Here is a 16,725-nt window from a genome sequence, read left to right as displayed (position 1 = left end):
AAACAAGAATCCTCCGTATGCCGCATTTTTAAACTCCGCCCATACTTCGACAAGGCAGGACATTTTGCAGGAAGTCAAAATTACAGAATTTGAAAATGAAAAATAAAAAAAAACCATTCTACAATCCAGGAAAAGAGCAACTGAGCTCCTGGCACGTCTGATAATAAATTCTGAACTCTAGTCTGGATAACCTAATCCCCGTGAACTCAACCCCAGGCGGCAAGTGTCGTTCAGTGAAAAGCTGAGGTTGCGGGAGGGAGAGGTGAACAGCAGTAATACATGTATGTGTTTTAAATAATTCTTTTTTTAATTGTTGAGGCAGTAATACTTGGTTCATGGAACTGCAATATACAGAGAGGTGAAATAAATAGCTTATATATATAATATATATTTATATATATAATAGAGCTGGTTTTAAAATATTCCCTTATCATTGGTGTATTAGGTTATTTTACTTAGTCACTTGAAGGTCGATAGCAGCATTCTCCAGAAGTGAGCGAAACAATTGCAGGATCACAGAGGCGTGACACCTTATGTCGTCAGAAAGGGTTACAAAGGACTGAGGTACTGAGCCCTCTATGGAAGCTCAATGACTGATTTGCAGACCATCTTGTCTCGTTCAAGATCGCAGCAGACAATAAAAAGAGATCACCGCAACACCAGAGAATTATCCAAGTTGTTTCGGGGACTTTGGGAAAGGTGAGCGTTGGTTTTCTTTGGTTTGTGGTTTTGGTTTCTACTCTTATTTTAAGGTGAACTCGTTCCCCTCTAGGGATTGGCTTGGAAAAGTCACCCATTCCAAAAAGAGAATTAAGCACCTATATGTCAATCCACAGAAGGGGGAGGGGGAGGGGGGAAGTCAATTTAAATAGAGCCATTCATTTTTGTTTGTCTTCAAGTCACAATAAATCTTTTACAGCTCCCCCAGTGGGTTTTTCTTTTCTTTTCTTTTTCAATCCAGTCTTTAAAAAAAAAAATCAACACAATGTACAAAAATAGAGCTTCTCCCTTATTTTTAGTGTAAAAATATTTCTCTGGAACAGTCTATCTTTTGTAGTTCATTTGCATGACACTGTCTTTGTCTATCTTTTAACTGGGGTTGGTGGGTCGTATTCTCCTAGTCCTCTTGGTCACTGTCGTATACTTGAAAGGTTTCTGTAATTCCACTTGACCCTTTGGGTATCTTTTCATAAAATGAACGTCTTGCTGGTTCTCCCGTGTCTTGGGCCCTTTCCGGGGCCTCCCCTTTTTGGTGAAGCCGACGTACCAGCCCGTGTACTTTGCCGACATCAGTGCCGTATAGTTGTTCTCTAGGACCTTCTCAATGAAGACACATTCTTTGCTGGTGCCATCCGGCTGAAAATGAAATAGGAAGAGAAAGTCAACAAAAATGGCAAATGGTTCACACAGCCAGTTGGCCAAAGTACACTTCATTCTGGGAACATCAATGGCAGTGCCCATTCCTATAGCTAGTTCTATAGAAGGAGAGGAAGATTAGGACGATTTGGTCTTGTTTATTACGTTATTATCTTTTCCTTATTAAAATTTGTATACTGACCTATACCCGCAGGTCTCAGGACAGTTCACAGCATGAAATCAAAATGCAAAATACATGATAAAAACAAAAACAAGAGCAACCCAATAACTCTCCACCTCCCCAACACATTTTAAAAGGACATTGGATGTCAATTAGCCAAAGACCTAGTTGAAGAAGAACAGTTTTGCCTGGTGCCTAAAGGTATATAATGCAGGTGCCAGATGAACTTCCCTGGGGAGAGCATTCCACAAATGGGAGGCCACTGCAGAGAAGACCCTATTCTTGTGTTGCCACCCTCCGGACCGCTCATGGAGGAGGCACACAAAGAAGGGCCTCAGAAGATGATCTCAGGGTCTGAGTAGATTCATATGGAGAGAGGAGGTCATTGAGGTATTGCCATCCTGAGCCATTTATTCTAATAAGAAGGGCTGCTTGTATGCCATGATTGCGTGTTAAGATCCCAAGACCTCCCCCAATAAATAAAGACACAATTGACACAGAATTTAGTTTAAGGTTGTTGACATAATTTTGGCCACAACTTTATTGATTACAGATTGTGAGTGGTTTGTTTAGGCATTGGTTCCTGACTAGCTGCCCCTGACCTCAGCAGGGCAGCACTGACAACTGGACACCAGCAGAGGTCAGTACAGTGGTACCTCGGGATAAGTACTTAATTCGTTCCGGAGGTCCGTTCTTAACCTGAAACTGTTCTTAACCTGAAGCACCACTTTAGCTAATGGGGCCTCCTGCTCCTGCCGCACTGCCGGAGCATGATTTCTGTTCTCATCCTGAAGCAAAGTTCTTAACCCGAGGTACTATTTCTGGGTTAGCGGAGTCTGTAACCTGAAGTGTATGTAACCTGAAGCGTCTGTAACCCGAGGTACCACTGTACAGGTAAACATTGTGGGGGAGCATTGAACCAGGCGCAGTCTCAAGCGTACCCTCAAGTGCTCCCAGGGGCTCTGGTGTGGCCCTAACCCCTGGAAGGGGATCAGACAAAAACATTGTGCATTGGACGGGCAGGAGTGACAACCTCTCCTCCCCTCCACTTTGAACCAATGTCTAACCGCCAAACCTTACAAAGTTGTGACGATTTGCTACGCGGCAGGCGAAACCCAAGTGGCACCAGCCAATCCGCCAAATGGGGAAATTCCTACTGGGCCTCTGTCCCAAAAAACAGACAACCCACGATGGCATAGCAAGGTCAAAATGGACCCCAAATACAGGGAGGGTGGGCAGGTGATCCAATGCACTAGGTGAAAAGAGGAAGCTCAGCGCAATGTGCAGCGGTACATATAGGTCCCTCGGTTAATGCATGAACAATCCCAATGGCCAGAATTACCCCAGCAACCGAGGGACCACCAATTGGGTTGTTGTGGCTATCCAATCGCTCCCACCCACACAAGCGGTGAAGTCAGTCCTGATGATCTCACCGCAACATGTGTTCTCTGTGAGGAGGACACGATTTCTGTGGGAGTGCAGAATAAATTAAGCCTCTTCCTAATTTTCTTTTCTTGTTGAAAAGTATGTTTGTGGCCTTTACAGCTATGAAAGAATGCTTAAAGGTGTTAGGGTGAAATGCCAACTGAAATATTAGAGGTCAAAGAAGGAGCCAGGTGTGTTTTTTGGGGGGTGGGGTCTCAGTAGTTGGGGGGGTTCATTGGCCTGGCTCATTTATGACTAGCAAAACTATATTTATGCAAAAAAAATATAATTGCATCACTATATGGGAGCACAGAGCAGCTAGCGATACGCTTTTGCATACTCAGCAGTAAAGGTAAAGGGATCCCTGACCATTAGGTCCAGTCATGACCGACTCTGGGGTTGCAGCGCCAATCTCGCTTTACTGGCCGAGGGAGCCAGCGTACAGCTTCCGGGTCATGTGGCCAGCATGACTAAGACGCTTTTGGCAAACCAGGGCAGCACATGGAAACGCCGTTTACCTTCCCGCCGGAGCGCTACCTATTTATCTACTTGCACTTTGACGTGCTTTCGAACTGCTAGGTTGGCAGAAGCAGGGACCGAGCAACAGGAGCTCACCCCGTCGCGGGGATTCGAACCGCCGACCTTCCGATCGGCAAGTCCTAGGCTCTGTGGTTTAACCCACAGTGCCACCCACGTTCCTATACTCAGTAGTAGAACTCTGTAAAAATAAAAAGATCACAAAATCAGATGCAAAAGCAATAAAAGAGACAGCAAAAGCTGTAAAACCATTTTTTAAAATGCCAGTTATACTCAAAAGGCCCAATCAAATAGAAAATAGCAACAAGAACAAAATGCAGAATATATTTTGTGAACGATGGAAAATTCATGCAACTGTCCATAACATACACAGGTTGCAGAATCTAGCTGTTCTTCAAGCAGAATTTTGATTGCCTGGCCACATAATGTACCTGGCTTGTCTCTTTGTTTAGCACAGAGTATACACAACCCTGTATATAAGACTATTACCATAAGTATAATATAGTCAAACGCGAAGGCTCCTTTTGACTGTTATTTGAAAATCAGTCCACCACATCATGCATGAAATTGTAACTGCATCAGGGCTGCCAACCCTGGCTGGAGAGACAGCCAAACATGTTAGGCCTGTAAGGATCTGCTTCCACGGCTGGCTGTTTCCTCCTCTGCTTAAATTTCATCAAATCCTAAGTGGTTGTAATCATATGTGAAGTTAAGCTTGAAATAAAAAGTCTCCTGATGTGTCTTGCTTTTTTAAAAATAACAAAACTGTGTATTTTCTGCTAAATATCTGGGTTTGGAGGCAATGAGCGAAGAGTTCTGCAACCCCAATGATCAGAAGTTGAAGTACTGGAATCAGGCAAGGTTAGGGTCTGAGCCTGGAAAATGGTATTAGCCACCAAACATATGCATTGAAGGATTTGTGTACACTGAATGAAGAGATCAAAGTCAATCATGTATTTGAGGAACAAATGTTGGACTTGCTTCAGATAAACGTAATAATTGTCTTGCTTTGTGCTGAATAGCACAAATGGATTTCAGGATTTGTTTCTGCCAAATTGGAGCCAAGAAAAAAAATATATTCAGCATGCCTCTGGAATAGATCGATTGCTTCTCTGCCGGAAATATACAGAGGAACCATAGTGTTATGATTCCAGAGATCTGGAGCAATCTGTCATCTCTCCTTTGGTCTGACAACTTAGCTCAGTCAAGCTTTTCCTAATACTGCCAAATCAGCAAACTTCAAAACTATGAAAACACTACCATTGCTGACATGATTGCTATCTTTTGAGTCCTGGATTAAATGAGGTTTTTTAAAAAAGAAAAAGAAAGAAAACAGAATAGAAGAATTGAGTCAGATCTCCGTACAAATATAACCAAAATGCAAATTCAATCAAATACTGGTCTAGGACAAATTTACTGGAAATGAAGAATGTCTCAAATCAGGCTTGTTCAAGGATTATGCCCTTAGCACTTTTAGAAGGAAGTTCAGTAGAAAAAGTGTTCTTGATTTCTCCTAGAACCAGTCTCTGGTTTATAACTCAACTCTCCTACCCATTAAGAAATTTTAGACTGCAATGTTGCCTGGGAAGCAATCCTGTTGAACTCAATGGGGCGAACTTCTCAGTAGACATGTATAGGATCGCCCCGTGCAATCCTTAATTAGTATATAATAAGATTGTAAGGACGTGGTCATGCTACAGTCCCCACGGCCACCAACAGGTGGTCACATGGACTGCTGCATGATGGCAGGTTTTGTAGACATGCAGGTGAGCAAGGAAGCAGGTGGTTTAGGCAAGTCACAGAAGAGCAGCAAGGACAGGCTGGGGCACGAAGGTTACTGGTGAGCTGCCCTCTACTGCCCCGCTTGTTCCTCTGAAGTTTGCCTGAGCTATGACTTGGCCAAGCTGGCGGGGGGCAGGGGGCAAACAAGCAGGTTGGTGGATGAGCTCAGAGGAGGGAACCAGAGGCAGATGGAGGCAGGCAGGCTCGCAGGTGGAGTGAAAAGGTTCCGTATGAGGTAGGCTTGCAAGTATGAAGGGAACAACGGGGAGAAGATCTTCCCTCCATCATCAACCTCCCTCATGCTCTTAACCATGGCGGCAGCTGAATATGAAAATGCAGTCTTCCTTCTGTCTCTGCACAGCAGAGGTTATATTTTCTGAGAATCATCCGGAAAAAAATCTCTCAAAGGACCTGGCATTTTGCCATTGTACTGTTGAGAGTGTATTAACTTATGGTCTGTGTGTGTGGTTTGGGAGCTGCACGGTAAGGGGAAAAACCATGCTGTCCAGGGTTGTAAAGACTGCGGAGAGAATAATTGGGTGCACTCTTCCCACCTTGGATCAAATCTATGCTTCCGGGTGCCATAAGAAAGCTGCAGAGATAGCGCAGGATAGTGCGCACCCCGGAAATGATCTCTTTCAGCTTCTGCCTTCTGGAAGAAGGTACAGGGTTATAAAGACTAGGAGGTCCGTTCTTAACCTGAAACTGTTCTTAACCTGAAGCACCACTAATGGGGCCTCTAACTGCTGCCGTGCCACCAACCAGAGCATGATTTCTGTTCTCATCCTGAAGCAAAGTTCTTAACCCGAGGTACTATTTCTGGGTTAGTGGAGTCTGTAACCTGAAGTGTATGTAACCTGAAGTGTATGTAACCCGAGGTACCACTGTATCTGACTTTTAGAAGACATCTGAAGGCAGCCCTGTTTAGGGAATTTTTTAATGTTTGATGTTTTAATTGTATTTTTAATATTCTGTCAGAAGCCGCCCAGAGTGGCTGGGGAAACCCAGCCAGATGGGCGGGGTATAAATAATGAATTATATCATCATCATCCTATAAATACTATCTCGTTCTTTACTTAGGTAAGGGAAATCCAGCCGAAGTGGTTTTGAATCAGTTCAGAACTGTGATAAACTGTAACTTGACCCCCTAAAAAAATTAATCAATGCATATATGTAATTTGAAGGAGGAAATGGCACATCCTTTAATGATGTCAGTTGTCTTTGTCAAATGAGAAGGTAGAATGAATTTCAGTTCTCGAACATTCGTTTTGCAATGACTAGCATAGCAAGAGTTTTAGGGCACTTTTCCCTGGTGATGAAAACAACAAGCTCAATGTCAATACCTGTGGTGCAGCCACATTTCGACATTGCTGAGCATGCTCACAGCAGCTTCCTAAGTACCAAGAGCTCTGGGTCAAGTAGTTTACAGATAGACATTTGGCATCCGTATTCTGAGCCACATTTTCTGGGAAACGGCATTTCCCTGGGGTCCTGGTGGCTTGGATGCTGCCACTGCAACGTCCTCCCTTAAAGAGGGCACGTACTGCGGTGAGACCTGGAAAACCGACACCCTGTGTTGTGGGTGGTTACGACTGGTCAGCCACAACACCCCATTGGCAGGTCCCTCGTAGCTGGGTGCAATCTGGCCAATGGGACGCAGTCCAAACGGTTCGAGGGACCTATTTATGCCCATGAATGTGACCCAGAGCTTCCTCTTTCAGCATGTGCATTCAGAACACCCGCCCACCTCTCCCTACTTTTAGGGCTTTGCGCTTGACCTTGCTATGCCGTTGTGTGTCATCTGTCGTTGGGACAGGGGCACAGCAGGAATTTTCCCCACTTAGCTGATTAAAGTTAAAGGTAAAGGTACCCCTGCCCGTACGGGCCAGTCTTGACAGACTCTGGGGTTGTGCGCCCATCTCACTTAAGAGGCCAGGGGCCAGCGCTGTCCGGAGACACTTCCGGGTCACGTGGCCAGCGTGACATCGCTGCTCTGGCGAGCCAGAGCCGCACACGGAAACGCCGTTTACCTTCCCGCTGGTAAGCGGTCCCTATTTATCTACTTGCACCCGGAGGTGCTTTCGAACTGCTAGGTTGGCAGGCGCTGGGACCGAGCAGAGGGAGCGCACCCCGCTGCAGGGATTCGAACCGCCGACCTTTCGATCGGCAAGTCCTAGGCGCTGAGGCTTTAACCCACAGCGCCACCTGCGTCCCACTTAGCTGATTAGCTGGTGCCATTTGGGTTTCGCCTGCCACGTAGCAAATCATCACAACTTGTAAGGTTGTGGATAGGCTCTGGTTCAGGTGATAGGGATGGGAGAATGCTCTCGCCATCCCTATGTGAAGGGTATTCCGTTAAAGGAATCCAGGGACTCACTGATTTTGGTCAACCCTTGAGAGGGGGTTGTGCCCGTGCCAGAGTCCAGGGGGACATTTGGGTGGCGGAGATAGCCCGTTCCCGGCTTTCCGCTTATCCAGGTGTTCACCCTTGGCTGACCTATGCTGGAACCCTGGGTCAGTGCTACCTGCATGGCAGGGAGCTAGTCGAACCAGAGCCTGTGCAGCCAGTCACTTTCTGAAATCAATAAAGTTGTGGCCTAAATTCTGCCAAAAACCAAAATTTGAGTCAAGTGTGAATTTATTTAGGGGGCAGGTTTCTGGGTCTGAACATGCAAAATGGTGCTCAATTGGTAATGTTAAGCACATTCTGTTCGGCATAGGTTCGTATTCTGAGACCGGGAATTAAGAACTTTGGTACCATCCCGTAAGATGGTAGCTACCGCTTGCCCAGGATATGATATCTGAAAAGGGAATAAAGCGGTATTTACCATGAACCATGCTGGATGTTGCTAAAAGGAATAACAGTGATGAGAGAAGAAAGCATTTGACAGTCCTTGTGCACCTTGGTGAGCCCGCCATGGGTGGTTTTGCTCGGTACTTCAATTATGGGGAGAAAGCTTAGGAGATCCTTCCTGAAAGCCATAAACTCTGCTCCTGACTCTCTCCAATTAAAGCCAAACCATGCCTCTGTAACCTACTAAAAGCAGCAGCTAGGAGGGCGCATCACAAAGGGTAGGGGTACAGCCTTTTGGCCAGGGGCCTGCAAGATCTGATTTCTTTCCACACGGCCTGTAAGACAGAGTTGTGTAAGACAGAAGGAGAAAGGAAAAAAAGAAAGAGGGGGAGGGGATCAAGTTGATTCCAAGCCAAAGTCTTGATTCCAAGCCAAAGTCTTGATTCCATGCCAAAGTTGATCCCCAAAGTTGATCAACTTGATCCCCTCCCCCTCTTTCTTTCTTTCTTTCTTTCTTTCTTTCTTTCTTTCCTTCCTTCCTTCCTTCCTTCCTTCCTTCCTTCCTTCCTTCCTTCCTTTCTCCTATGGGGGGACTTCCCTGGCTTTTTCCTGGCCCACGGACCAGTCTTCATAGTTAGCCTTGGTGAAGACTTGACGTTTTCATTCCCCAAAAAGTTTTTGATCTGAGTTTCCACTGAAATGAGGCTGCATTTTAATGTTGTATTTAATCTTGTTTTTTAAGTTGAATTTCAATCAATTGTTTTTATTCCTGGTGTTAGCCGCCCTGAGCCCAGTCTTGGCTGGGGAGGGCGGGGTATAAATAAAACTATTATTATTATTATTATTATTATTATTATTATTATTATTATTATTCCCTATAATTTGAACACGGCCAATCCGTATTAGGGGAGAAGCCATCACATCTCTCTGACACCTCTTATATATTTATTGTTTCAGAACAACCTTAATGCCAGCAGAGAATGAAGTCTTGGTTCTTGTTCTTGTTTTTGGAAAGGGGTTATTTTTTTCAATAGCTACCGGACAATGAGGTGATAAGTCTGTACGGCTGCCACTTTTTTTAAAAAAAAAAAAAGCAAGATAACATTGACTTTAAGTTACAACATTGTAATGAGGGATATCTATAATGGGGATAAAGTATGCACGTTGATGGGTCATATCCGACAGGAAGGAAACGGAGTTGAAAAAGAGCGAGTGCCCTTTGAGAAGTCCCCTGGAACACTTACTGGATTGTTTGTCCAAAGCATTTGGTTAATTATCTCTCCGGTAGTAAACAAGGAACATCTTGAACCAGGCAAACCTGCTGAAACATTTGCTACTCTTATATTGACATTCTGCAAATCGGCCAGCTCCTCTCCTCACCTTTTATAGTCCAATTTGGCCTACTTGGAGCTTTGCTTTCACGTTTTAGGTTCTCTAATCTGGAGGATCAAAGGACAGTCTGTTGTGACTGCGCAAATGCTCTCTTCTAAGCAATGCCTTGAGTTGAGGACACTCGGCAGAATTTCTCTTAAACTATGGGGCCATCCGAAGGGTATCCACATTTACTCTGAAGGCAGTCGTGTAGATTTCACGAGGAATTACTCCCAAATTGAGGGGTTGTTGTTTTTTTGGTGGGTGGGGTAAATTCATTTTTTAAAAAAAGTAATTTTTATTTGCGTTTTTACATACAATTCGAAAAGAATAGGTAAAGAATATAAGAAATGTAAAAACAAAACCACAACAAACTAAGGAAACAAAACAAAACTTCCTCTCCTTCTCTGTTATCCTTTCTTTTCCCTCTCCTCCATGTATTCCAAGTTACAAAGTTCTACTCCCCTTACTAGTTATCTCCTACTCCCTCATATACTGCTAAATTTATTCAAGTCCTGCTAATCTGTTCACTTCTTTATACTGTTTTTTAAAAAAGGTGGGTGGTAAATTCAGTTCAGTTCACTTTTTAATATCAACCTGCTCCAATTAACACTTCTTGAAACAGTATGCAAAGCAAAGCATAACAATCCTTCGAAATGTGCGCTTCTCCGAATTTTGAGATGCAGCTGTCTAGCCAGATGCACCAAAATGCAAATACGTGAGGGAAATGCATGTATTAGTGAAAATAATATATGAAAACGTGTTACATGAAGAAAAATTCATTGCACAATGTGCATGTTGGGCAAAACTGCATACACAAAAGTGTTTATTAGGAGATAAAGGTAAAGGGACCCCTGACCATTAGGTCCAGTCGTGGCCGACTCTGGGGTTGCGGCCCTCATCTCACTTTATTGGACGAGGGAGCTGGTGTACAGCTTCCAGGTCAGGTGGCCAGCATGACTAAGCCACTTCTGGCGAACCAGAGCAGCGCACGGATACGCCGTTTACCTTCCCGCCAGAGTGGTACCTATTTATCTACTTGCACTTTGACGTGCTTTCGAACTGCTAGGTTGGCAGGAGCAGGGACCGAGCAACGGGAGCTCACCCCGTCGCGGGAATTCGAACTGCCGACCTTCTGATCGGCAAGTCCTAGGCTCTGTGGTTTAACCCACAGCGCCACCCGCGTCCCTTATTAGGAGATATGCACACTTAAAATGCTGGTGGATTTTCATGAGGGTTTTTGTTTGAAAAAAAGAAAAGAATTGCATAGTTATGTACACCTTCCTCCCAACTAAGTGTACATGAAATACCAGCTTGTCAACGCAGAGGAAATGCAGCAGTGACAATGTTGTACTGACTTATTATTAAAAATAATGTAAACATTCAGCCATCTTAGAAGGTGTTTTTAAAAAAAAAATGGAAGAAAAAGGGCTCAGCCCAATTTGGCATGTGTGTGTCATGTAGCTGTTTTAAAAGATACAGAAAAGGACAGGGTAAACAATGCCAAACAAATCTTCATCCTTGCAGCAGAAGCAAACAAGCATGGGTGGTTTGGGTTCAGGCTCGGCCAAACTTTCTCAGAAAATAACCTTCAAACAAGTTATTGGGCAGTTTTAGTCCTCCCCTGGGGAATGTTCAGTGAAATGGCCATCCTAGTATCCCCACTTGAACATAGGTAAAATAATAATAATAATAATAATAATAATAATAATAATAATAATAATAATAATAATACCCCGCCCATCTAGCTGAGTTTCTCCAGCCACTCTGGGCAGCTTCCAACAAAAAATTAAAAATACATTAAAACATCAGTCATTAAAAACTTCCCTAAACAGGACTGCCTTCAGATGTCTTCTAAAAGTCAGATAGTTGTTTATTTCCTTGGCATCTGATGGGAGCGCGTTCCACAGGGCAGGCGCTACTATCGAGAAGGCCCTCTGCCTGGTTTCCTGTAACCTCACTTCTCACAGGGAGGGAACCACCAGAAGGCCCTCGGAGCTGGACCTCAGTGTCCAGGCTGAGCGATGGAGGTGGAGATGCTTCTTCAAGTATACTGATATTTTAATATCAGGTTCTAATATTGCATTTTAATTATGTTGAAGGAAACTGTGGGCTTGATCCCTTCTCCTTTCATTCCTCTCCTCCTCTGCCAAGATGAATAACAGAGCTTTATTCAATTATGAGTGACCCAAAATTTCCGAGAAGAGGGGTGTATGAGAAGGGAATTTCACTTTCCCTCCCTCAGGAATTATCTGTGAAATCTTCCACCCTCCCCTGCAACTTTGCCACTTGCAAACAATGTGGAGAATTGTAGCAGACTGTTTTCATGTAACCCTAGTTTGGATCATATGCTCTATTTCCAGGGGATGGGACCAGGGTTTCTAAGAAAACAATCAGTTAACCAGTATACTTTTACAAACTCACCTAAACAGTTGCATGAAACCTCAAATCACCAAGCCTTATGCCCATGCTATGATTTCCTTTCGAAAAGCCCTGTAAGGTAGTCAAATGCTGATATTGCAATATTGTAGATGATGAGGATAGCAATGACAAACCTAGATAGCATCTTAAAAAGCAGAGACATCACCTTGCCAACAAAGGTCCGTATAGTTAAAGCTATGGTTTTCCCAGTAGTGATGTATGGAAGTGAGAGCTGGACCATAAAGAAGGCTGATCGCCAAAGAATTGATGCTTTTGAATTATGGTGCTGGAGGAGACTCTTGAGAGTCCCATGGACTGCAAGAAGTTCAAACGTATCCATTCTGAAGGAAATCAGCCCTGAGTGCTCAGTGGAAGGACAGATCCTGAAGCTGAGGCTCCAATACTTTGGCCACCTCATGAGAAGAGAAGACTCTCTGGAAAAGACCCTGATGTTGGGAAAGATGGAGGGCAGAAGGAGAAGGGGATGACAGAGGACGAGATGGTTGGACAGTGTTGTCGAAGCTACCAGCATGAGTTTGACCAAACTGCGGGAGGCAGTGGAAGACAGGAGTGCCTGGCGTGCTCTGGTCCATGGGGTCAAGAAGAGTCGGACATGACTAAACGACTAAACAACAACAAAGACGATGGGGATAATGGAGTGTCATAAGCTGTTTAGCGAGTTGTAATTTGAACTTCCGGCCTTATTCCCTCCAACAGCGTACTCTCCACTTGCTCTCAGAATGCTCTGTTTGGTGAAAAAACAGAGGTCCATCTGTGCTGTTTGTTTTTTAAGAAACTACCTCAGAGAACAGTGAATTCGCCCCTGACACTTAATAGCGTTTCTGTCTTCACCCTTATCTCCATTACTTAGTTAATGGGTGTTGCTTACATTCTTCTCCACTTTAGCCTGACTTGCTACTATGCGGATGATATGGCCTGGTTTGCGCATGGGCCAGAATGAGATGCCAAAAACTGCAGTGGTAGAATGGACCCAACTACTTGATGCTGTGGTGCAGGAATCATGTTTTTAATCCCCCACATACTGGAGTAAATATCTGAACTATTTGAAAAGCAAATGTAATAAACAGATAACGCTAGTAGGACCGCAAGTTCTGTAAGGAGAACTATTTGAAATATTGCAAGAAAGACTATGATGAGAATTATCAGTTAAGGATAATTCAAAGTAATAGAGAAATTAAGAAACACTGAACAAGTGATAAAGAACGGAAAATCTTCAGAAGTTGTTGATGGAAGTCTAAAATAGTGTATAAGATATGAAGTTACGTTAAATGGTTGTTGGAAATGATATGTTTAAAAAACCCCAATAAAAATGTATTTTTTAAAAAAGAAAATTGCTGAGGCCCGCTAGTGACAAAATGGTGGTTCAGGGACACAAAATGGTGGCAGATGGAGACCTAATCAGTTGGCAGTTGCTGAAATCATTCTCTGCTGATATCTAACCAATCTTTGGAAATGGCTATGTTCTTTGTCACCGCATTTTCCTTGTGGTGAGGGGTTCCAAAACTTAGCTTTCCTCAAGCTAAGTAGATGCCTGCCCTTTCCCGAATTTAGGCAGAAATTGCTGATCAAAAGACTAAGTTGTTTCATAATTCTTCCTTCCCACCCTCACCTGCCTCTCAAAGTATTTTTACCTATCTTCTGTAATTTCTTCTCCTACTCTCCTTTCACACTCAACTTACATCTAATTCCCCATCACACACACACACACACACACCGCACATGAAAAAAAAAATCCTGCTATTTTATTTCATTCCTCCTCCCTGGTCTTTTTGTATTCCTTTTTTCCTCTTATAACAGCTTGACGCTCTTATTCCTTTAATTGTAATTATCACTTTTTAATTTGTTTATTAGCAACAACAGTGGCAGCAACAACCTTTCATCTCTCATTTCTTTCAACACTTCCTCAGCCCCTTCCTCAGCAAGCAATTTGCTGGTGCTTGCAGTGGTCCAGCCAAAGGTGATGACATGTCCAGGAGGTCGATAAGGCAAGTGAGGAAGCCCTGGGCAGAATGTGTCACTAAAACCCACCTGAAAGGTTGGATCCCAGCCCTCTGTTTGAAAAACACTGTGTTGGCTTCTTTTTTTAAAAAAAAAAAATATTTATTAAAGTTTTAAAGGTTACAGAAAGAAAAAAGAGAAAACACCAAGTTACACAAAAACAAGACAACACATCACAATAAAAAAGGGGGGGAGAAAAAAACAGATAAATAGAAACAAATTTTAAAAAACACAACAAACTTTCCCATAACTTATCTTTCATTTGCTTGTTTCCTTGACCTCCTCACACCTCCCTTTTTTGTATTCTAGTTCAGTTAGCTATTTCAGCAAATCCTTTCCATCTTTCCCAGTTTTTGTCCTATAATTTATCTTAATATAATGTAACTTTACTTTCCCTCCTTTCACCAATTAACAGTCTATTTTTTCTTAATCCTTTATAACATTTCTGCTCAAACCATGTAACTTCATTCCAACATCCTTCTAAGATTCCTTAATTTTACAATGTTTCTGTAAATAAACTTTAAATTTCTTCCAATCTTCTTCCACCAACACTGTGTTGGCTTTTAATCATAAGGTGCTTTTTTAAAAACAAGAAAAAAAATGGCTTCCTCAACTGTAGCCTAACGTTTTGCAGTCTATTCAGCCCTCTCAAGTTTCTACCACCACATTCTGCTACACATATAGGCCAGAAAGCAGGAGAAGGGCTGGCTCCACCATTGGGCAGAGTGAAGCGGTGGCCTCAGGCAGCTGATTTGGGCTGACATGAAAGGACAGCAAACTAATTTATTTATATTCTATCTGGACTCCCAAGGAGAAGTGCTTGTGGGATTTTTCTGCTAGACTGTGCATCTTGACTGAGGAGGAAAGTGAGAGAGGGAACATTTGCTGCTTTGGGGAGCAAACTGTACTGAGCCAGCCCTGAGAGGAAAAACGAAAATGGATCTAGTTTCCCTTTCCTCACACGACGCTCTCATGAAAAGAATCAAAAAAAGCTCTTCATTGAGCAGATGTTATCTCCTGGGTCCAGAAGGGTACCTGTCAGGGAACTGACATCGGAGCCAGAAGTGGAGGCAGGGCTCCCAAGCGATGCCGGAGAAGGGCCAAGCAGGGAGAGAGGGGACTCATCAGCTGGGGAAGGAAATCAGCGTAACACCAGGGATAAAGGGGGGCGGATGGTGGAATCGGAGAGAGGGCTCCAGGACTCTTCACTGGAGACCAGCGGGGAGAGCACAGGTCCTCCGCTACCCACACCCACCCTGCGCAGAAGACTTCTGCGCAGGGAAAGTAGGCGTAGACTTGGCGTCAAATAACTTCTTTGGTGGAAGAAGTTCAAGAAACGCCCACTGACGGATTCTGCTAGCGACTGAACAGCCACGAAGTGAAGGGCTGTCCAGCCAGGAAAGGTTTAACCAGGTTACCTAGCCAGGAGTGGCGGCAACTTATGCACGAGCAACCCCATATAACCAATACAGTACCTATGGATCAAAGCCTAAAATTCTCTGTGCATTACACCAGCACCAGTATGTTCTGTGTACCATTATCAGATGTTTCGGGGGAAAGGAAGCGATTTTTTAAAAATATATTTTTTATAAAAAAAAACCCAGCTCACTACGGCATCAGAGTAATAACAACTAATAAATCTATCGAAAATCTTGGCAGATTGTTGTGGGTGTCAGGGAAGATTGTTGATCTGGAGCTACATCTTTTGCATAATGAAGCCATTGCATCAAACTGTCATAAGAATATTCCGTTCTCAGCTGTCTGACTCCGTGCCAAGAAAATCCTGAAAATATTACCATCGAGATTCCCTATGGCCTATGCATTTTCAGCTGCTTCGTAGCACTGAAGGCCAGGCCATCCCTAGCAGTGAATGAACGCCAAGTGTTACTCATTACATGCATTCTTCCTCCAGCATGCTGGCCTCTGAACCTGAAGAATCCTCCGAGCTGCATACTCTGGAGTCTTGGCAGAAAACTCAGCAAAGATGTCGGAGGGGCACGCAACAGCTACGCAGGCACAGAATATGCATTTGAACGGGAAACAAGGGAAGTCCTACAATGATGGCGTTGGACACCATCTTCATTTGTGCACAATATCCATCTGTTTGTGCAAAACTTTGCACAAGAAGTAGAGTTTGGATTTGATATCCCGCTTTATCACTACCCGAAGGAGTCTCAAAGCGGCTAACAATCTACTTTCCCTTCCTCCCCCACAACAAACACTCTGTGAGGTGAGTGGGGCTGAGAGACTTCAAAGAAGTGTGACTAGCCCAAGGTCACCCAGCAGCTGCATGTGGAGGAGCTGAGAGGCAGTGGAAGACAGGAGTGCCTGGCGTGCTCTGGTCCATGGGGTCACGTAGAGTCGGACATAACTAAACAACTAAACAACAACATATGTCATGGGGGCAGGCATCAGGATTTTAGAGATGGTTAGGTGGGGCATGGCCAAAAAAAAAAAGTTGGGAGCCACTGTTTTAAAACGAGGAACATCCGAATGTGAAATCGCCCATCTGGTGAAACAAGGGGCACCTTCTCCCATGTTGTCCTTTCCACTCAGTACTCCTTCATTCTCTTTGTGAATAATAATAATTAAAAGAACCCTTCATTTTCTAAAACTGAAAAGATATCACTCCTATCACCTTGATCAGGAAGCAGGGGGGTTCTTTTGTTACTGGGCAATATTAAATGATTTATTCAGTGTCGTGTAGTTTGATGTGTAAGGGACGCGGGTGGTGCTGTGGGTTAAACCACAGAGCCTAGGATTTGCCGATCAGAAGGTCGGCGGTTCGAATCCCCGCGACAGGGTGAGCTCCCATTGCTTGGTCCCTGCTCCTGCGAAC

General features: G+C 43.9%; 1 protein-coding gene across 7 annotated transcripts in view; it reads right to left on the bottom strand.

The window, feature by feature from the left end:
- Positions 1 to 286: 286 nt before the first annotated feature.
- FGF18 (fibroblast growth factor 18) overlaps positions 287 to 16,725 on the bottom strand; it is a 137,738-nt gene continuing 121,299 nt past the window's right edge. For all 7 annotated transcript variants that reach the window (XM_083730821.1, XM_083730825.1, XM_083730823.1 and 4 more), the window contains one exon: positions 287 to 1,356. In XM_083730821.1, the coding sequence (XP_083586947.1) occupies positions 1,090 to 1,356 (267 nt within the window). In that variant the 3' untranslated portion in view covers positions 287 to 1,089. The remainder of the gene's footprint in view (positions 1,357 to 16,725) is intronic.

The sequence above is a fragment of the Podarcis gaigeae genome (genome assembly GCF_964106915.1).
Source record: "Podarcis gaigeae genome assembly, chromosome: 3".
Lineage (NCBI taxonomy): Eukaryota > Metazoa > Chordata > Lepidosauria > Squamata > Lacertidae > Podarcis > Podarcis gaigeae.
The sequence above is the reverse complement of the archived record's forward strand: the minus strand, read 5'-3'. Positions and strand labels throughout refer to the sequence as shown.